Below are 21,547 nucleotides of genomic sequence, written 5' to 3' on the forward strand. Positions count from 1 at the left end.
CATTGCTGAAAATAGCATCATTGAACCTAGACAACAATGAGGACTCTAAAGGAGACATACATGGATCTAATCTACATGGGAAGTAGAAAAAGACAAAATCTCCAGAGTAAATTGGGAGCATGGGGACCTTGGGAGAGGGTTGACGAGGAGGAGAGAGGCAGGAAGGGGATCAGAGAAAAATGTAGCGCTCAATAAAAATCAATTTGAAAAAAAAAAGAAAGAAAATAGCTTCATTGCCCTAGCTCTTCTAGGAACCGGCAGCCTCTGGAGCCAGGCCCTATCTTCTTGGTCACAGTCTTTGAATTGTCTTGATCTGAGAGCTACTTTTTTGGGAATATCCTCAATTCTTAATAATTCAGCCAGTTGTCAGGTAACACCCCTGCCATGGGTCAGCTGTCCCATCCAGACCAGCTTTAAAGCCTGAATGGTACTTGTGTTGGGAAAAGGAAGTCCAGGCTGTGTGGCATCCTTGGTCCACTCAAGATGTCCTCTACCCTTTTCCTCAGTGCCCCAGGCAAGTCTCAGTGTTTCATAGGGGTCTTTAGCTTGCTTGTTGTATCAGGAGTGGGTGATCTCAGAGGTTCTCCTTGTCTGTAGTGGTGGCTAAGGAACCTGTGTTCCTCGACCCTCTGTAGCCTCTACCCTGGGCAGAGCAAGCAGAAGTTTCATCTCAGATGCATTTTGCACAAGTCTCCTGTCATGTCTTGGATTTTCCCAAGAGGAAGGTGCTTGTCACAGATGCTCTACTGAGTGACACATCTTTCTATATGGAAGAGGAAACCCATTGAGACAGGAAAGGGGTTTCAGTTGAGGGGAACCCCCTCTTGCCCCTGGAGACACCAGCATGAGGGACAGCCCCAAGGAAGGCTGGAGATGAAGGCGTTATATGTGTCTCATAAAGTCCCAGCTGGTGTCACTGGGAGCAAGTTGTGGGACACCGCCCACTGAGGGGGAAGCTCCAACACTAGCCATGGTTTGGGATTTATCCCTTCATAGTCACAGAGACTCTGGGGTACCCATTGCAGGTCCCAAAGTCTGGCAGGAGAGAGGCTGCCCTGCTCAGCACATAAGCGATACCAGAAGGTCCTTTAAACCTGGGTGGCAAAGAAGAAAGATCTGAGTGGAGAATCAGGATGTGCCCTCTTCCTGCTGCACTGTCCAATTGCTGCCTCCTGTCCTGAGGCTGGCAGTGGATGCCCAACCCCAGTGCCCAGTGGGAGCCCCTGTGTGTGAGATCCTCAACTCTAACTTTCCCAGGAAGTCCAGGCTCCCCAAGCCTGCTGCCCACAATCATGGCCTTTTCCTGGAGCCCTGTGGTAATTCTCCATCACTTTTGAACCAAGAGACAGTAGGGATTCGTGGGTTTAATACCACCATCTCTACATCCAAGGTAACTTCTAGAAAGTTAGAAGACTGGTCACTGAGTTGGCCCAGGCACTGGGACTGAGGGAGAAGCGAGTCTCTTACCCCTTATTAAACAGATGTGTTTATAGCAAAGGCCACAAGAGGAAAGGGTCCCAGAAGGTTGGATAATGAGGCACAGGCTCTGACTTCTGGGTTTGGAGAACCTCCCTAGATGTGTGGACTCAGGGACTGCATCCAGTCTTTTGTTTGTTTGTTTGTTTGTTTGTTTGTTTTTGTTTTTTGAGACAGGGTTTCTCTGTGGTTTTGGAGCCTGTCCTGGAACTAGCTCTTGTAGACCAGGCTGGCCTTGAACTCACAGAGATCCGCCTGCCTCTCCCGAGTGCTGGAATTAAAGGTGTGCGACACCACCGCCCGGCCTGCATCCAGTCTTTACTGTCCCCAGAAGACACTCCCTGGAGCCATTGACAAGTTGTTACAGCATAATTTCCCCTGGGAAGAGTGGGAGGAAGAGCTCCCAGTGACACCCCAGGACTGAGATAGCCATGGCAACACTTTGGTTGTCTGACAAGATTGCCATGGCAGGAGACAACATCCCATCCTTTCCCCCATCCTCAGCCTCCTGACAGGTGGCTCTCTAGTCACGGTACCGAAAAGGGGGTCTGAATCGCCTCCTGACATTTCGAGGAGTCTCTTGGGCTGGGCTTGTATCTCAATGGTAGGGTGCTTGCTCAGCACACACAAGCCTCTAGGAAGAATAAATAGAAAATAAACTGCTCTCCCCAACCCTGGATTTCTCATATAAAATCCAAAGCTTAAAGCTCAGCTTATTTGTAGGAGAAACAGGGAGAGGCTCTGTTGGACTTAAATATTCTTAGACACCATGTAGCTCAACTCAACGTTTCGGTCTTCTGACTGCTTCTCTGGTGGCCTTGTTCACAGTCTTGCAGCCAAATCTACCTGGCCACCGGGTCACATATTGGATGAAGTTTATCTAGCTCAGAGAGCTCTCCAGGAGACCTTCCAAGCCACCCTGATGTTAGTTAGACACAACCTAAGTTTAGAAAGAGGCAGGAGGGGCAATACCAGGCCTTGGATGGAACTGCCAGGAAAGCACTCTTGTGGCTGAGTACCCTCTGGCCTACCACTCTCAGCTTCAGCGTGATGTGGGCAAGAGAGCCAGGTGTCATGGCTCCTGCCTCACAGGCTGCACAAGCTTTTGAGAGCAAGTCCTGTCCACGGGGTACCTGTAATGAAGCTGGTTCTACAGAATGGAGTGTAGTACCCGCTACAGGAGTTTGCTGGGGGCCGCTCCCTCTGGCAGCCCAGAGCATCGAGGCTCCCTCTGGAAGGAGCCTGCTACTAACACCCTCCTTCATGCAACCCCCCGGCATCCCTACCAGCAAGAGCTCTGCCCCCAGATTCTGCCACCGCACGCTAACCCACCTGTGGCCATCTGTGCCAGCCTCTGTGTCCTTAACTCTTCTTCTAAATTGTAAGTAATCTGCTCCCCTCCTGGCCATAACACACGCTTTTAAGCAATAAACACAGTCCATGAGCCAAGCCCCACACTGTCCACCTCTGTGAAGGTTGGTGTCCGTCTTGGACAGGCGCATGGGCCTCTGGCTGTTTCTAATCCACCTGCCTCCTGTCTGCTGAGCCTTGCTGCCTGCGTGGGGTGTAGTGACTGTGAGTGCGTTTGCCCGGGCAGGGGGGAGGCTGTTTGCTGTGCATTTTGTGCGTTTTTATACCATTAACTTCTGCATGAGTTTGCCCTCTGGACCTGCTCCTTGGTCACTCAGCTCTTCATGCGGGACGCCATGGGATCTGGGAACGGGTGTAGAGGAACACCATACCTCTTCTTAGCCCCTTCAAGGGGACGTGCTACTTGCTTCAAGGGTGCTGTGTTCGTGAGTGGTCTGATTACTTTCCCTGGTGCTTGGAGTGCCATGGCGAGCGCCTGTGGACACAGGCACAGGACTGGGATTATGTACTGTCTCCCAAGGGAAAAGAAAGAGTTGGAGAGGGGAGCCAACCACATTGAGGATGTCAGAGTTCATCTAAGACACTGAGCCCAGATGGCAGCATATCCTCAGATAAACAGACTCCCTCTAGGACCCTTAAAGTCTGGTCTAGAGCATGGAGCCAAATCTTTGACCGCCCAGCTTGCCTTCTGGGAAACAAAATTGAAAGCAGCCACCCCAATAGCAGTGAAGATGGCCCACCTCAAGACAGAGCAAAGGCCCCTAGGAATTGTTAAAGTGATATTGTCCTCTGTTCCCAGCATTTCCACTCCTAAAGACCCTTATTGACTTGGAAAGTTTTATCCAAGTGTCTGAAAATCAAGGTGGTGGTAGTGGGCCTGTCTTGGTCATGAGTGACAGATGTAGGAACCTGTCTATGGCATAGGCAAGGTTGTCCCAGTGAGTCCTAGGCAAGACACTGAAAGACCCTTGCAGCTAGCCAAGGCTGAACCTCCACCCCCCAGAAGACAGGGATCTGAGAGAGCCAGGCACCAACCATGGCAAAGCATGGTGTAGCACATGGGTAGCAGGGCACCTGATGAATCTAACTTGCTGAGTCATGGGTATGTCAGAAGTAAGTCACACTTTGGAGGGAGATGCTGAAGCTAGGTCTCTGACCTCAGAATAGCTGCCAGCTACCAAGCATTGCCCCAAGATGTTGGCCATGAGGGAAGTGAGTCCCTATCACTAGGGCACTGTCCTCCAAGGAGTCAACACTGATCATGAGCTGTGGTTTACAGTGAAGGAGAAACCTCCCTACAGCAAGACCCCAGTGGTGATGGTGGATGAGATTCTGAGCTCTAGCCCTCCCAAGTTCACCTTCCCGGAGGCCGGCCTACGCATCATGATCACCAACAAGTTTGGGCCCAGGACCCGACTACGGATGGCCAGCAGGATCATAATTAATGAGGTAAGTTAACCCAGCACATGGGTTCAACCTGTAACCTCAGACTGCATGCGGTGGAGAGCAGCTATGAACACCACCCAACACAAAATTGTAACCTTGCCTAAAACACGATTTTTTTTAAACTCAATTACATGCCTCTCAAGCATGAACTTTGCAGATGACAAGACCATGTTGCATGTCAGAAAGGCTGGGTACACTGGCTAGCAGAACGTGAATAGCCTTGGGTGGGTCTGGCAGTTCCACAGGCTCTGTCCGCTTAGGACTCTTCCTGGAGTTTCAGGCATGGGAGGAAGGAAGGGTGGGGGGCCTGCGGAGGCTTGTCATGGAAGCTTAAGCAGAAGGTGGTGGAACACCACGCCTAAGCTACTTCACTATTTGTCAGTTGCTAGAGCTGAGCTAATTAGAGAAAGGGGAACCTGCAGTACGGGTGGTTTTTTCTTCACAGGGTTAATTAGAGAACCAAGCATGAACACACTCCCGTTCTCTGCGGATTATGACCCTTGAAGGATCACCAGTTGTCTTAGTGTTCTGTTGCCGTTCACCATGACCAAGGCAATTTATAAAAGGAAACCTTTAATAGGGAGCTCGCTTACAGTTTCAGAAGTTTAATCCATCATCCTGGCAGGGAGCGTGGCAAAGGCAAGTAGGCATGGTGCTAGAGAAGGAGCTGAGAGCTCACATCCGATCCACAAGTTGCAGGGAGGGGTAGGGAGGGGTACCAGACAGAAGGAGGGAGACAGACAGACAGACGGATACAGACTGGGTCTGGTGTGGGCTTTTTAAACAGCCATTTTTATCTTTTTGCCATGGGGCACAAGTCACAGCACAAAGGGAAAGAAACTCCTGGAGGCAGATTTCCTCCTACTCAGCAGGAGATTAAACAACTTGGGGTGGAGGGGACGAACTCCAAAGTCTCCCCCCTCACCCAAAACTTTTCTTTAAGACTTCTACATTCTTGGGGCCAAAGCCCACCCCGCTGACACACCTCCTGCCACAAAGCCACACCTCTTAATTCTTCCCAAGCAGTTCCACTAGCTGGGGACGAAGCATTCAAACACATGAATCTATGAGAACCATTCGCCTTCAAACCACCAGACTGGTGAATGGGGGTGGCCTCTGAGGATTTGTTCTTCACACCTGGTGTTCTGAGTGTCTCCTCCTTTGGAAACAGTAGTCAGAACTTGGCTAGCACTCAATCAGACTGCAAAGGTAACATGGTATGTTACCCAGCAGCTTAGCCTGTTTCCAGGCCTTGCTTTCTAAGTGCATTCTAGATCTTGCTGGTTTTATTCTCTGAAGCATGCAGTGGCCAGAGGACCAAGACAGTGAAACTTAGCACACAGATGTCTGCAAAAGCATTATTCCTCAGAGACTAAAGGTTGTCTCTTTGGGACACTTATGCTTTGATTCATGGTTCAATGTGTCATATATGGGTGGAAAGCAAGGGGAATGAATTCTGGACTTTAAGTCATTCTGGTCTATATTTATGAAATTCATTTCAGGGAACTTTTATAGAATCCTGCCCATTTGTCAGAAGCATGAGAATCCCACCCACAGGGTGCTGTGGGGAGTGTAGTAAATAACTCCAGAAGACTGGGGGCAAGGACTTTATAGCGTCTTTTATCACATAGGTTTGAAGTTGTTTATTTGTTTGAGAAAGCTAGGCTGGTCTTGACTTCATGGTGCGGTCCAGGCTGACCTAGAACTCAAGATCCTCCTGCCTCAACTTCCTTGCACTGGGCTTACAGTTATGTGCACCACACCAGGCCGAATTGGCAGGTTTTGCTGGTAAATACAAGTAGTTGGTAGCACAAGTGTTTTCAGCTGCTGGGGTTGCCCTGCTCTGTGAGGTAGCCTGAGCGCCACGGAGTCTGGGCCCCGGAGAAAGGAAGCGAATCCTGATCTCACACCCACCACTAGATCTCTGTCTCCTTGGTCTCAGTTCCTGTTTGAGGTTCCTGGACAGGGTGCTTGCAGCTTTCAAGATTCATCCACATGCATGGGAGGGTTGCGCCTGGGGCCTAAGGAGTGACTTTAAAGACAGTCGTCATAGGATGGAACAGAGGAGAACAAAACCCACAACATATCTGGGCTTATTTCTTGAGACACTCTGAGGAAGTAGCTCAGTCAGTAAGGTGCTTGTCTCGAAAGCATAGGGACCCGAGTTCAATCCTCAGAACTTGCATTTTAAAAGCCGGGCCTGTTGGCGTGTACTTGCAATCCCAACACTGAGGTTCCATTTCAAATAGAAATGGCAGACAGCTCTTAAGGCTAACCCATTGTCTTCCACATGAGTGGTCACCCATTGCATGCATACCTACACGTTTGCACTTGCATATATGCACCTGCATTTGTATGCACACAACCATGCTCTTGTAAACACACAAATACACACACCGTCATTCACACATGCGTGTATGCATATATATGACACTGTGGTCTCATGTCCTCGGTCATTTTAAAGATTGTCTTTAATTTTCATTTTTAAGTATGCACATGTGTGTGGGATGGGGTGTGATCCTCTGTTGACTCTGAAGCCAGAGCTGCAACCCTGTACAGTCTTCACCTTCATCCTGCCATGAAGCGATGGCCCTGCCTTTATATTCTGTCTCGCAAAAATCGGTCTTTTTTTTATTTGTTTCTGTTTGTTTGGGATTTCATGGACGGATTTTCATCTAATCCCAGCTAACTAACCAAATACTGAGTGTTTTGGCCTGGCTATCAGACAAAGGCCCCTTCGCTCTTTTTGGTGGACTGTGGTAAGGACTGTTTGTAGAAAAAAGTTGAGAAGTACCCCTCATCCCAACACATACACACATGTATCCACCTCCCAACATGCACACACACGCACACACACACTCACATGCATGCACATACACCATACTTTTCCTGGCTTAGGAGTCTTTGTCTCGAGCCTACGTGAAGACAGCTCAGCAATCTTTAGAGCAAGGGTGAGCCTTTGTTATGAGTGGCAATGCCTCCCTCCATGAGACCACCAGGATGGATGCTGGGCACCCCATTATGGAAGTTTGTCGAGAACCACATCTCCGCCTCTGAGTCTCCTGTTGTATTGGTAGGGAATGATTTGAATGTTACTGTGGAATGCCCATGACACATGGGGCTGACCCATAAGGGAACAGGTGAAGAGAGCTGAACAGAGATAGGGCCCAGAGAATGTGAGGCCTTGGGGTTTCTTATAGCCCAAATTGTTCTCCAAATACACTAGGTATCCAAGCATAATCCCTGATTATGATCTTACTGCCCTCCTGCCTCTAGTCTTCAAGTGCTGAGGCTCCAGGCATTTGCCACCAGGCCTGGTTTATTAAGTGTGGGGTTCAAACCCAGGCCTTCGAGGAACATGGGATGTATTCACTCATATTTGGTTTCTAGCCATAAATAAAGGACATTGAGCCTATAATTTGGGTTCTTAGAGAAGCTAAATAAGAAGGAGAACCCAAAGAAAAACATATAGGCATCCTCCCAAATCATCACCTTCATCACCTTCATCACCTTCATCAGTCGATGAAAGGAGACAGAGACCAACATTGGAGCACCGGTCTGAAATCTCAAGGTCCAAATCAGGAGCACTAGGAGAGAGAGCATGAGCAAGGAACTCAGGACCGCGAGGGGGGCACCCACACACTGAGACAATGGGGATGTCCTATCGGGAACTCACCAAGGCCAGCTGGCCTGGGTCTGAAAAAGCCTGGGTTAAAACCGATCTCACTGAACATAGCGGACAATGAGGACTACTGAAACCCCAAGAAAAATGGCAATGGGTTTTTGATCCTACTGCACCTATTGGTTTTGTGGGAGCCTAGGCAGTTTGGATGCTCACCTTACTAGACCTGGATGGAGGTGGGTGGTCCTTGGACTTCCCACAGGGCAGGGAACCCTGATTGCTCTTTGGGCTGCCGAGGGAGGGGGACTTGATTGGGGGAGGGGGAGGGAAAGGGGAGGCGGCGGTGGGGAAGAGACAGAAATCTTTAATTAATTAATAAATAAATTAAAAAATTTTTAAAAATTAAAAAAAAATAAAAAACCCAGGCCTTCATGTATGCTAAGCAAATAGGCTACCCACTGATGTATGTCCTCAGCCCTGTTGATTTCACTCAATATGCCTTCTGTTCATGCCTATGTTCAAAGAAGCCATGGACTACACAAAACCAGCCTGGCTAGGATGGCTCCAAAGCTGCTTTTGTCATTAGCCATGTCAAAGGGTGGGGATGGGTTTGATGGAAGCTGCTGGCTTTGGAGAACACACTCATCAGACATGAACTGAGACTCAGAAGGACAACCCATTGACCAAAAACCTAGTAAGATGTTTGGAGCATTGGTTGTTGGAGATGGGCTGAATGAAGCTGAATTCCATACTAGCACACACCCAGAGCAGGTCAAGTGGGAAGGACCAACTACAGCAAGGTTTAGCAAGGATGGAAAGCAACTAATGGCTGTTGTTAAAAGGGGGGAATGTAAGACAGAAGACAATGCATGGTTCTACCTCACTCAGCTTGGTGTCTGTCTTGCCTCCTGTCCCACAGCGACAGAGGTTGATCAACTCGGCCAATGGTGTTAATAGCAAGCCACTGCAAAATGGGAAACATGAGAACATGGAGAATGGAAATGTCCCTGGGGAGAACCCTGAAGACCCGCAGCAGGGCCAGGAGCAGCAGCCGCCACCACAGCCACCACCCCCAGAACCAGAGTCAGTAGAGACGGTCTTCCTGTCCCCCTTCTCAATGCCTGGTGAGTCTGGGGGTGCTGGTCTTCTAGCCATGCTTCTGTGGGTACCTTTGGAACCATGCCTGGGTCTTCCGGATGGAGGCCCTGATCCTGGAGTGGAAGAGAACTGGTACAGAGGGCCAACATTAAGTCACCAGGGTGCCCTAAGGCACTGGATAAGCAAACTGTCAGTAGTCCAGGGAAGGGCTAGTTAGATACAGACATCGCTGAATGTGGTTGCAACCTGAGGGCCAGAGGGAGGCCATTTGGCCTACAGGAAGCACTGGTAACTCCTAGTGACCACACTTGAATGCTCTGGGCAGCTGGTCTGTCTTACAATAAAAAAACAACAACCAGTAATACTATTTCTATGGATACTAGTGGTGAGGGTATAGACCCATAATCAGGAGGGTTGTTACATGGACCCATGTACTGATGCAGGGGTCCAAAGAAGGTGGCATCAGGTGTCACTATCCATCTTATTCCTTTGAGATAGGGCCTGTGACTGAATCTGGAGCTAGGCCGGTGGCCAGCAAGCCCAAGAGATCTTCCTGTCTCTGCCTCCCACAGCGCTGGGGTTACAAGCTCATACAGCTGCACCTGGCTTTTTATGTAAGTGCTGGAGATTCGAACTTGGGTCTTCCTGCTTGCATAGCAAGCACGTTTACTGGCTGGGCCACCTCTGTGGACATCCTTAAACTCCTGCCCTTCGCTTTCATGAGCAGGACACTTTTGTCCACAGATGACCTCACTTCTGGATAGGATAGTCTAAGGTGAAACTGCTCCTTACTGGACACATCTGGATGCACATCTGTAAAGAAGCCAGGTCAAACCACAGGCTGCCTCAGGACTTCGAGCATCCTCCTATCTCTCTTGGAGTCTGTCCTACAGGCCTAGGGTCATCCAGCTGCTGAGTCCTTGCTGAATTTGCCTGCTCTTTCCTCTCCGGTCCCCTCGGCTCCAGCCACACTGGCATCGTCACTGCCGTCCCTCAGACACGCCACTCATGTTCCTACCTTGGTACTTTCACACTGCCCTTGCAGGAAAGCACTTACCTCGGTCATCCACATGGCTTGCTCCTTCGCTTCTGCTCTGGTGCCACCATATCAGTATGGTTTTCCCAGGTCACCTCATTGTAAATACTTTATACAATTTTTTTATCTTGTGTGTCTCCCTCCACTAAACGTTCAGTTCCCTTGGGGCGGGCATCTTTGTCTATTTGACTTATTTCTGTATCCCAGCATCATATCTGCACTCTTGGAAACCTACTGAGTGAGCAAACTCAAGAGTTTGCCTGTGAGAGAATCCAGAACTCACCCTGTGTTCATTGTACTCAGCCTTCCATGAGTGCTTACCTAGGTGGGGACCAGAGTCGTAAGCACTGGGCTCCGTTCCTGAGTATTCTGTCCTTCTGCATACCACCCTAAGAGGCAGCAGAACTCTGGAACTTTCCAATCCAAAGTTTCATATTGTTCTGATAAAAGTTCTGTGCTTAGCACCTGACTCACTAAGCACCTGCCCTGCTTCGGCCACCTCTGTGTAGCTGGCCTGGGCCTGCCAGTCTGGAACCCTGGGTACTGTGTCTGGAGATACAAGCTCTCCTGGAACCATAGACCTTCCCTGGAGTTTCTGGATCAGACATTCTCAATGCTATGTGCCTACTTCAACTCTAGGTGTAGTTGGATTTTTCTTTGGACCACCAGCTCACAAATAATGACATGGAAACTTATTAATTATGAACACTTGGCCTTAACTAGCTCTTAGAACTGAAATTAACCCATTTATTTTAATCTATGTTCTGTTGCATGGTTTGTTAACTCATCTTTCCGTACGGCCCATGCTGCTTCCTCTGTGTCTGGCTGGTGATGCTGCCTTCTTCCCAGAGTTCTCTCTCTGGCTGGGAGTCCCGCCCATACCTCCTGCCTAACTATTGGCCATTCAGCTCTTCAATAAACCAATCAGAAAGCATTTTGGCAAAGACACATCTTTACAGTGTAAACAAATATTCTGCAACACCAGTCTCTTTCTCAAATTCAGGGCCTAGCCTTGAGCCTGGAACAGGGCCTGGAGAGCGCATGTGTTCATGCTTCTTTAGGGTATTCCAGGGATTTGGGTGGATTAGGAATTTCTAGGCCTGATCAAGCACCTTTTCTACCCCCCAAAACGAAATCTGACCCCTTCCTGAGGCCTCTGAGGAGATCAGTCCTGGGATTCAGCCCTTCCAGACCCCCTTTGCCATCCAGATGGCCCAAAGGAACTGGTGTCTGGACCATCGGTGATGCATCCCTGCATCATGTATCCCTGTGGGACCATATGCTGTGCATGTTCAGTCTGTTTGGCTGGCCAGGGTAAAAGTCAAACTAGTTTGGTAGGAGTTGTCCCTGAGTTATCTGTGACCCCGAAAGCCAAAAGGAGTGGTCCTCTCCAGATCCAGGGTCCGCAGTATGTTCCTGTTAGGACACACTGATAGAAGGACTTCCATAGAGCAGGGACCTAGGAGAACAGTCCATCCTCTCAGAGCAGCTCCAAGGCCAGTAGACCAGGATGGGCCCTGGGTTTATAAGAGACAGAGACACAGGCCTTGGGTTACGTCCTGGGTACCCCTTTAAAGCCCTGTGTCACCCCACCACCAGACCCATTCCTCCCCAGGGTCTATGAGGTCAAGTCAGGGGACACAGAACTATGGTAATCAAAGGACCAGTGCCAGGCAGGTGGAGGGGTTTGGAGCAGAGCTATAGCAAGAAAGCACAGTCTGGAACCTGTGGTGACAGTCCCTTAGTGATCTATATGTGGCACAGTCTGGAACCCGTGATGACGGTCCCTTAGTGATCTGTGTGGCACAATCTGGAACCCGTGATGACGGTCCCTTAGTGATCTATGTGTGGCACAGTCTGGAACCTGTGGTGACGGTCCCTTAGTGATCTATGTGTGGCACAGTCTGGAACCCGTGATGACGGTCCCTTAGTCATCTATGTGTGGCACAGTCTGGAACCCGTGATGACGGTCCCTTAGTCATCTATGTGCATGGTCTCCAACTCTGAGAGGTGGGTATGGGCAGCTCTGTTCTTCCCTCCACTACTCCCCACTGGCCACTTCATTGACTTCCTGGTCTCAAGATGTCCAGGGGCCTACAAGAGAGATACATGAGGGTCAGCTCTTGCTCTGTGAAGTCAGGCAGCCCCTTGGAAGGATGACTCCCAGCCTTGAATCTGGCCAGAGTAAACAGAGCAGCTCCTAGGACTTGCCCCTCTCCCCTACACCCAGATCTAGGCCACTTCAGAAGTATAGTTGTGGGGGTCTCTGGGTAGGTCACTACATAGGATGGTACTAATTCAAGAGTCACCCCCAACTGCCGCCTAAACCCTTTGGGGAGCTCTGGCCTTCCTCTGTAATTGGCTCACCTTCTTTCTTGGTTCCAGGATGTCCGTGGGTGTGGCCTTGATTTAGCGGAGAACAACAGCTTCCTCAGCTTCGCTAGGTGCTGGCTCCCTGCTCAGGATCTAGCCTGCTTCCCATATCCAGGGGAAGCTCCCTTTGTGTAGCAGAGGTGTTGACAGGGTTGCCGTGGAAACTATAGTCCCTTTCCCTCCTCCCTGGGAGCAGAGTAACCATGGAAACAGTACAGGGTGGTGGTTGCCCCTGTAGGTGTGGACAGGGAAGGCAGAGGTCAAGGTTCACAGGAAGTGAGAGGAGGCCAGTGAATGCCACACCCAGGACCTCAGTTCTGGGCCTCCTTGGCCTCCTTTCAGTCCAGCTTTACTGGTTTCATAGGCCTAAGGCCTGTGGTAGCTCTGAGATATCCCCTGAGAGTCCATGAGGCTGCTGTTCTCCCCACCTTTAGGAATACAAGGGACTGGGGTCTTTAGAAAGTGAAGAATCTGTCCCTGGGACCAGCTTGGAAACAATGTGGCTATATCAAGGGCTGGAGAGATGCTGATGCTTTTGTGCTATTTCAGGCAGGATTGGGGGTAAGCTCTGGAGTCCAGGGTCCTAGATTTGAATTTCAGTCCCGCTCTTCCACAGCACTGACCCTGGGCCAGCTGCTCACTTCCCTGACCCCCTATTCCTCATCCACACAGTAGGGTGCTGGCACTTGTATCCTAAGGAGTTCATATGGTAATATCATCAGGTCTTTCATGGTCTAGCGCACAGTAGGCACTCCGAAGAACTCATGTGGACTGCAACATGCTCCGTCCACATAGTATGTGCTGTATGCAGCTTCCATCCACCCTGATTAGACCACGGGCAGTGTTCTAGAAAAGTCACAGTCTTGGGAACCCCTGTGGACCTGGGCTTGCCTCAGTTTTGAAGGTCAAAGGAAGAAAATGGCCCGTACTGAGTGCCTATTGTGTGCCGGCATGGGGCTGCAGACCGTTCAGTTATTCTTGTCAGTCAACATCTGGGCACGAGGCTCTGTTCTGGCCTTAGGGCTGCAGTTGGGACTGTTCCCTAGGAGCTTATAAGCTTGTGAGGCAAATCTGAGGAGATGACCGTGGGATGCGCTTTCTGTCATGTATGTTCAACCTGAATGTAGCCCAGGCTATCTGTGAATGCAGCCATCACAAAATCTACCTACTTAAACATCAAGACTTTTGTTTTTAAACTGGGCAGTTCTCAATCATGAATTTTATAGATAACAACATTGTGTTGCAATGTCACAAAAATAAGAAACTCTGCATGTGTGTGTCTGTCTGTGTGTATATATACATGAGTGTGTGTGTGTGTGTGTGTGTGTGTGTGTCTATGTGGTAGTATTGGTGGTAGTGTTATAACCCGTGGGGCTCTAAGTTGGACATCCCTGGAATTTAATGTATGACCCAAGAAAATTCTACTTTCTCCACTATAGCCTAAGGGAACCCAAAGGCTGGCCACACATGCCCTGTTTCCCTCACTATAGCTGGCTGGAACTGGGGCAGAGGCCCTACCTTGGCCATCCAAAAGCTAGGGTAGTAGTGCCCAAGCCTCCCTATAGCCTGAGCCCATCTTATTGATGCTGGTTTCCTCTGCCTGCTCCTCCCCCAGCCCCCAGAAGCTAGGGTGTGGTCTCCCAGGGAAGAGGAGCGTCATTGCCTCTTGTGGAAATCAAGGGTCTGTAGTCTTTGCTCTACCCTAAACAGTGGGCCAGTGACCCTGAGCCCTGGCCCAGGGGAAAAGCTCAGACGTGAGTTGTCTGTAGCTGGGTTATGATCTGGAATGTCCTGTGTGTCCATGGGAGCCTTCCTGACCCTGCAACGGAACCTTTCTCTCTCACTTCATATTGTACCTACCAGGAGGACCTTCCTGTTCCACGACAGGGTCAGCTAGCATCTACCAGGATGCATGCCAGGGGCCGCCCAAAACAGAATTCCTGTAGCTCTCTGTACTAGTCGGGGTACTGAAACAGACACCACAGCCTGGGCCCTGTAAGCAACAGAACCTCTCCTCCCACAGTTCTGGAGACCTGAAGTCTGCCATCAGGGTGGCAGCATGGCTGGGCTCCCCTCACCTAGGGATGGCCTCCTGGCTGCTCATTGCATGCTCAGCTGCCTCTGTTTGGTGCATACACCTGGAAAGAGAACATTCAGAATCTCATCTCCAGCACTCTGTGTGTCTATGTGAGTGTCCATGTAAAGGCCAGAGGTCAACCTCACATGTGTCTATGTGTGTCCATGTGAAGATCAGAGGTCAACCTCAGATGTCTTCCTCAGTCACTCCCTACCTTGTTTCTTGAGATGGGGGAGGTGGGGTCTCTCATTGACCCAGGGGCTTGTCAGTTCAGCTGGCCAGTGAGCCCCAGGATCCTACCCCTCTCCACCTCTCTAGTTCAAGGATAAAAACAACACTACACCTGGCCTTTCTTTTTTCTTTTATGTGGGTTCTGGAGATTGAACTCAGGTTCTCATCCTTACACAAGTACTTTACTTGCTAAATCAGGCCCTGCTTCATCACCGTTAGGAGCTCATTGAGCCTGAATTGCCCCCTAAATGACCTGACTCCAATACAGTCACTTTGGGGTTAGGGCTTCAGCTCTCAATTGAAGTAGCAAAAGATGCAGTTCAGGACATTGCAGGATTTCTCAGGGCTTCTACCCTTACACCCCACCTTCCTCTGCTTGGTGGGGCTTCTGATAGTGTGCTGGTCGGGATAGCCTTTGGGTCCTCTGCCTAGACCCCAGATGTGCACAGCTCCACCTCTGTTCCCTCTGCCCAGGCCCAGGTGTGCACAGCTCCACCTCTGTTCCCTCTGCCCAGGCCCAGGTGTGCTCAGATCCACCGCTGCTTCCTCTGCCCAGGCCCCAGGTGTGCACAGCTCCAGCTCTGTTCCCTCTGCCCAGACCCCAGAGACTCTTGGAACTTTTGTCGGAAATGACCTTGCTCCCTCCTTGGTCATGGAAGCCACCAGAGATACCACATACTCAGTGAGCAGCCTCTAAGCCAGAGTCGTGATGTCACAGACTTGTCCCTGCCAGTCAATCACTCTGTGCACCCCTGAGGCATCAGCTCACAGACCGATAGGAACAAATCCTGGCCCAGCACTTTTATTCTTGACTACAACCACTTCACCCAGACACATTCCCACCTTTTCATGGGTTCGTTAAGCTGTACAACCACCCCCACAGTCATAATGACAGAGTTGCCATCATTTCCCTAAAGAAATTGTATAACCATTGCAGCGCCCCCCCCCAACATTGGCAACAGCTAACCTACTTACTATCTCTTTAGAGAGCTGTAGCCTGCATGTTTTATAATTATGAAATCAAATGAGGTATAGCCTCTTGTTCCAGGCTGCTTCTACTTAGCATAGTGTTTTCAGGGTTTATCCACACTGTAATGTGTATTATACCTTTTCCTTGTAGTGGGTATACCACACTCCTAAAGACGTTTGGGTTGTTTCTATCTTTTGACTTTAAGTGGTTTTGATATAGTTAATTTATCAACTGCTTGTTATTCTTAGTGTACCCTACCCTTGTGCATGCTAGGTAAGGGATCTACCACTGAGCCCTGACTCCAGCCCGGTCAGTGGTTGTTCAAAGAGCTGGAAGAGCCTCATGCTCCGTTACAGGAGGCTCGCTAGTTTTTCTCCAGTGAAAGCAGTACTTCTCCGTGGTTAGCAGCAAATAGTCTCTGGATGTTAAAGTTCTAAGCACTAGTGGGAACTTTTAGACTATATTCCAAATAGGAAACTGAGTCAATGGCCTCCCCAAAGGGAAATCTCTGCCAGGCCCAAACCCAGCCTGCATCATGTCCATTTTCTAGGAAATCCCAAGATGCATCCTGTCTGCCAGATCAGAGCAGCATTGGCCGGGACACCCAGGACTCTGTATCCCTGAGCCCGGTCCTTTTCTGTGATGCCTGAGTTTGGCAACAAAGGCCACACAGCTCCTTTTGCCCGAAGAGAGTTGTTCAGAAGTTTGCCAGGTTGTGCTCGGTGCTGTAGCAAATGCAGCTCCCCTGCAGCCTGCTCCATGCTCATGAACCCAAAGCCACAGAAAAGGGGGGCCCCTCTCCTTGCTTCTGCTTTTCAGATTGAGGAACCTTCTGGGAAGTCAGAACTAGGAGGAGGACACCTTTTGCTTTTTTTTTTTTTTTTTTTTTTTTTTTTTTTTTTTTTTTTTTTTTGCAGCCTCTGCTGGGGGTGGGGAGGCACGGACTCAACAACTTGCCATCAGAGATTCTAAAGGCCACTTTAGTACCCCGGTGTCTGTGGGTCAGTCATGGTGAAGTTGGAGAAGCAATAAAGCACCTTCACTGCTAACCTAGACCTGAGGGAGGAGGCAGGGGGAGCCTGGGGAGCCCATAGAGTCTAGTAAGGCTGAGGGAGGGGTGAACAACACAACAGGGTCCTTCCCCACATGCAGTGGTACCTTATATCCACTAAGCATCTCATATTTATGCTTGGACTCTGGCAGTGGCCATGCTGGAAGGGCTGGTGGATTCCCATTTCCCCAGTGAGGAGTCTGAGATTAGGAAAGCCCCATATAGGTGAATAGGAGCCACAGCTGGGCCTGGCACCCAGGTCTGCCTGTCTGTAACTGATTGCCTCTGGCTATGCTCTCTTTTGCCTTCAGTGAAAATGGTACAGACAATGGGAAGGGAGGACCTGCTGCTAGGTCTGCAGCTGGTAAACACTAGAGCCCACTCTGCTGAGAGGCAGGATGGGACCAGCAAGTCCTCACGATCCCTTAGGGTTTCTCACACTCATCAAACAACCCACTCTAGAGTCTCCAAACTCAAGGCAAGGTCCTCAGAGGAAGAGCCTTCATTTGAATGTTTAGCTTTCCTTAGTAAGCCTGAGGAGCCTTGAGGAGGTGGGCAGGGGGTGGGCAGAGGGTGGGCAGGGCCAAAAGAAGATATCAGATCCTCTGGAACTGGAGTTACTGGCAATTGGAAGGTGCCATGAAGATGCTGAGAAACAAACCTGAGTCCTCTGGAAGAGCAGCCAGTGATCTTAACTACCGAGCTCTCTCTCCAGCCCAAAAATAAGTATCTTAAGTAAGCTCCCTGTAGCTCCAGCTACTGCAAGCTGAGTAGGAGGAGCCAGAAGTTGGAGGCCACCCTGAACAACATAGGGGAGATCCAATCTCTTCTGAAAAAATGCAAATTCTCAGACCCTTCATCCAGACCTTCCAAAGCATCCGTCCTGCAGGCAGGTAAGATCCTTCGGAGGGGCTCTGTGTTTGAGAAGCAGTGATACTGTCTCAGCCATCTGGACGCTTCGCTCCAGGGCCCAAGAAAATCTCTCCGGCAGCCAGGGGTGCAGTCCACCCCCAGGACCACACAATTTAGCCACTCCCTTAATTGAGGTGTCTAATTAGTGAGCCGTCCAAATGAGTGTGAGGTTTCCATCGACTACTACATGTGCTCGTGTCCCTCTGGTGTGGCGGGCCATCTGTTCCGCTACGGCTCATTTTAAATAGTTTCTCTCACGTAATTAAATCGCACTGTTCTACTTCAAGAGAGAAATCGGAGACTTAGGGAAAGAAATAAGATGTCCTTGGTGTTGACATATCCATCAGTCTGTGATGGTGTTTGCCCTGGCAGTGCGTGAGAAGGGAAAGGCTGGGCACTAAGAGGAGCTTCCAGCAGCACTGAGGTAGCCGTCACTGGGAGGTAAGAAGGCTACGCTGAACCATCCGTGTTGGATCTTCAGGGACGGGCATGGACACTTTTCCCATCACCCTGTGGCCTCACAGCCTTTTAAAATTATTTCTTGGTAGTGTGTGTTTGTAGTCCTCATACTGGGAAAGTGGAGACAGGCTCAAAGGCTAAGAAGCCTGGGGAAAATGGCACCCAGTTCAGAGAAAAAGCCAGGTTTGACCTGCAAGGTTGACCTCTGGCCTATCTACTCACATGCACGCACATATATGTGTGTGCGTGCACGCACAAACATACACACCCTGGTTTCATGGATTGGTATTCAGCTTTCCCTCTGTGTAACCCCATTATTTTCCATCTCTTTTTAAGGAGATGCTGGTTTCCACCCACTAAAGTGAATTTTCTAATCCACCGGTATGACACCTGACTGTTAGAAACCACAGCAGCAGAGACAGGGTCCGCTAGAGGATTGTTTCCTAGGAAACCAGTGGTGGGTGTTGATGCTAGCTGTTGGGTGAGACCAAGATGATGACAGATGTCAAAACAATATGCAAAGCCCATACCAGCAAAAGGACAAATGCCTCGTGCGATTTGGTGTCTATGAAAGAAGAAATGTGTCCTTCCACTATTTTTGTGTCTGTCTGCAGAGAGGTTCCTGGGTATTTAGGTGGCCAGGTCACAGCTGCCCAAAGTGAATAATTCTCCTGTGTATGGAGACTTGGAATGTCTCAGCCTGCTTCAGCAGCCCAAATGGGTCAGGGTGTAGTTGGCAAGAGGGGAGCCTGGAAGTTGGGACAAACCATGGGGCAGAAACCGTTCTCCTGTTTATGCTGGAGGTTCCCAGTATGGAGAGGGGGTGCCTTTAGAATGAGATAGGAGACAGATGTTTTCCTGATTGCGTCATCTGGCTGGATAACCGGCTGCCTTGCTGACCTCGAGCTACCCACATTCTCTTTGCTCCTTATAGGCAGCTTGGGTTAGTCTGTTGTCGTTGTCTATTTGTTTTTTGTTTTTGTAAGCAAACACACTTGAATTATGATTATTTAGGAAATTATAAAGTGCATGTAGCATGTAGACATCTCTGAAACTGATGAGCTCCACCTGCTCTGCAATTTAAAAAACTGAGACATAATTCGTATGCCATAAAATAGATCTTTTTTTTGTTTGTTTGTTTGTTTGTTTGTTTGTTTTTTGGTTTTTCAAGACAGGGTTTCTCTGTGGCTTTGGAGCCTGTCCTGGAACTAGCTCTGTAGACCAGGCTGGTCTCGAACTCACAGAGATCCGCCTGCCTCTGCCTCCCGAGTGCTGGGATTAAAGGCGTGTGCCACCATCACCCGGCCCATAAAATAGATCCTTTATGGCACATTTTTCCTTCTGTGTTGAGAACAATATGACCATCATCAGTATATAATTCCAAAATATTTTGTTATTAAAAAAAAATCACCAAACACAACCACAAGCAAAGACTCCCCAGTCCTGCCTCTCTCCCTGGAGACCACTGGGCTCCTTTCTGATTCTGGACATCTCGTCTGGATAGAGCCTAGCACTATGTGGCTTTTGTGTCTGACTTCCTCCCTACTGAGGCATGCCTGCCTCCCTATTTCAGTTCTTCCCCTGGCCTTACAGACCACAGCTGGCTTGTGCTTTCCTCACCGGCGTTATCGTTGCGTTGTTTCCATTAGGGGGCGACTGTGAGCGTTTGTCTTCATCTCTCTCGGGTGTGTATAGGGAAGCCAGATCCTGGGTCATGCGGCAGCTGTGTTGAACTCTGTAGGGGACCTGTTAGACTGCTTTCTAAGGAGCCTATACATTTTGCGTTTGCTCCAACAATATGTGATGGTTGTACTTTTCCATATCTTTGATAATATTTGTTATGTTTTTTACTAGTTACAGTTATGAGTGTGAAATAATTTTCATTGTATTTGCTTAATGACTAAAGAATATTACGTGTATGTAATTTTTTTTTAGTTTGTGTGTTGGGCATTACAAAATAGGTTTAATGGCCATTTGTATGTGTCTTTGGAAAATGGGCCATTCAAAACCCTTTTCTCTCGTATGTGCACACAGGGGCACATGAGTGTAGGAAGTGTATGTGTGTGTGGAGGTCAGAGGTCAATTTGGGGCCTTATTTCTCAGGAGCCATCCACCTCATTTGTGAGGCAGGATCTCTAGGTTAGCCAGCCTGGCTAGTCTCAGGCCCCAGGGATCCTCCGAGGGGCACTCCTTCCTTCTGCATTCTTTGAACTTAATCCTCACTTCTCTTCTTGTCTTGGGAGGAGCATAATGTCCTGGGTTTTAAGTGGTCCCCACTTCAACATGGGCATTTACAGTTAGAAGTTTCCTTTGGGCTTGTCTCCACCGCATTCTGTGAGTTTTGACATTTTACATTTTGCTTTCTGTTTCTTCCAGTATTTCCTAATTTCCCCTGTGATTTCTTCTCTGACATGTCAGTTGCTTAGGACTGTGCTATGTAACTCCTCCGTGTTTACAAATCTCCCATTTTCCCTCACAATACCGAGTTCTAATTCCATTCCTTTGAGTTTCGCAAGCACACACTGCCTGATGTCGGTCCTAAACTCACTGGGTCTTGTTTTACAGCCCCACACTCAGTCCGTGCTGGAGAACTGCCTGTGGGCACTCAGGGAGAGTATGCATACTTCGTTTTTAAAATATCTGAGGGCCAATAAGATGGCTCATAGGGTAATGGCTCTTGGCGTCAGGCCTGATGACTGAGGTCAATGACCCAGACCCACATGGTAGAAGGAGAGAACCAGTTTCCGCAAGCTGTCCTCTGACCTGTACACACCAGCGCTGGGACATACACCCCATGTACCCAAACAAAACAAATACAGACAGAAATATATATATGTGTGTGTGTGTGTGTGTGTGCATGTGTGTGTGAGAGAGAAAGTATATTTTGTTTTTGTCCTATGTGCACACGTGTGTGAGTGCAGGTGTGCATGTGTTGTATGGAGTTAGAGGACCATTTTTAGGAGTTAGTTGTGCAATAAGTCACTAGAGCCTTGACCCACAGAGCCATCTCGCTGACCCTAACATGTGCCTTTCTTGCACAAACACACTGATGCTTTCCACCGGCTTTGGAGTCTTGCACACGAGCTCTCGGTGTGCCTTCCAGCTTCTGCTCCCTCCTCCTGTGTGCTGGGCCGTGTGCCTAGTGCTTCCCACACTCTTTGTCACACCGTTCCTGCAACCACCAAGACAGAGAGAATGTTCTTATGAACAGATGAAGACAGCAAGAAGCAAAGGGCCCAGCACGCTTGCTGCACTCCACAGGCCAGTTACTATGTTGTCGTTGTCCTAATTTGACCCTTATCCTCAGAGGAACAAGCAGAATTGATGGGATCACTCCCGCCGTCTGCTCCCAGAACTCATGTCCCACCTCCCCTCCCAGCTCCCTGGACCGGTGTTATCCGTGACTGGCTCACCTTTCTTGTCTG

At 49.3% G+C, this 21,547-nt stretch overlaps 1 protein-coding gene across 1 annotated transcript in view; it reads left to right on the forward strand.

The window, feature by feature from the left end:
• Positions 1 to 21,547, forward strand: part of Slc24a4 (solute carrier family 24 member 4) — a 139,478-nt gene that overhangs the window by 98,553 nt on the left and 19,378 nt on the right. The window contains exons 11-12 of the mRNA XM_050151462.1: positions 4,127 to 4,296; positions 8,835 to 9,039. Coding sequence (XP_050007419.1) covers positions 4,127 to 4,296; positions 8,835 to 9,039 — 375 coding nt within the window. The remainder of the gene's footprint in view (positions 1 to 4,126; positions 4,297 to 8,834; positions 9,040 to 21,547) is intronic.

This window comes from Alexandromys fortis, unplaced genomic scaffold (genome assembly GCF_014885135.2).
Source record: "Alexandromys fortis isolate MF-2015 unplaced genomic scaffold, M_Fortis_MF-2015_v1.1 scaffold_63, whole genome shotgun sequence".
In the NCBI taxonomy this organism is placed as follows: domain Eukaryota; kingdom Metazoa; phylum Chordata; class Mammalia; order Rodentia; family Cricetidae; genus Alexandromys; species Alexandromys fortis.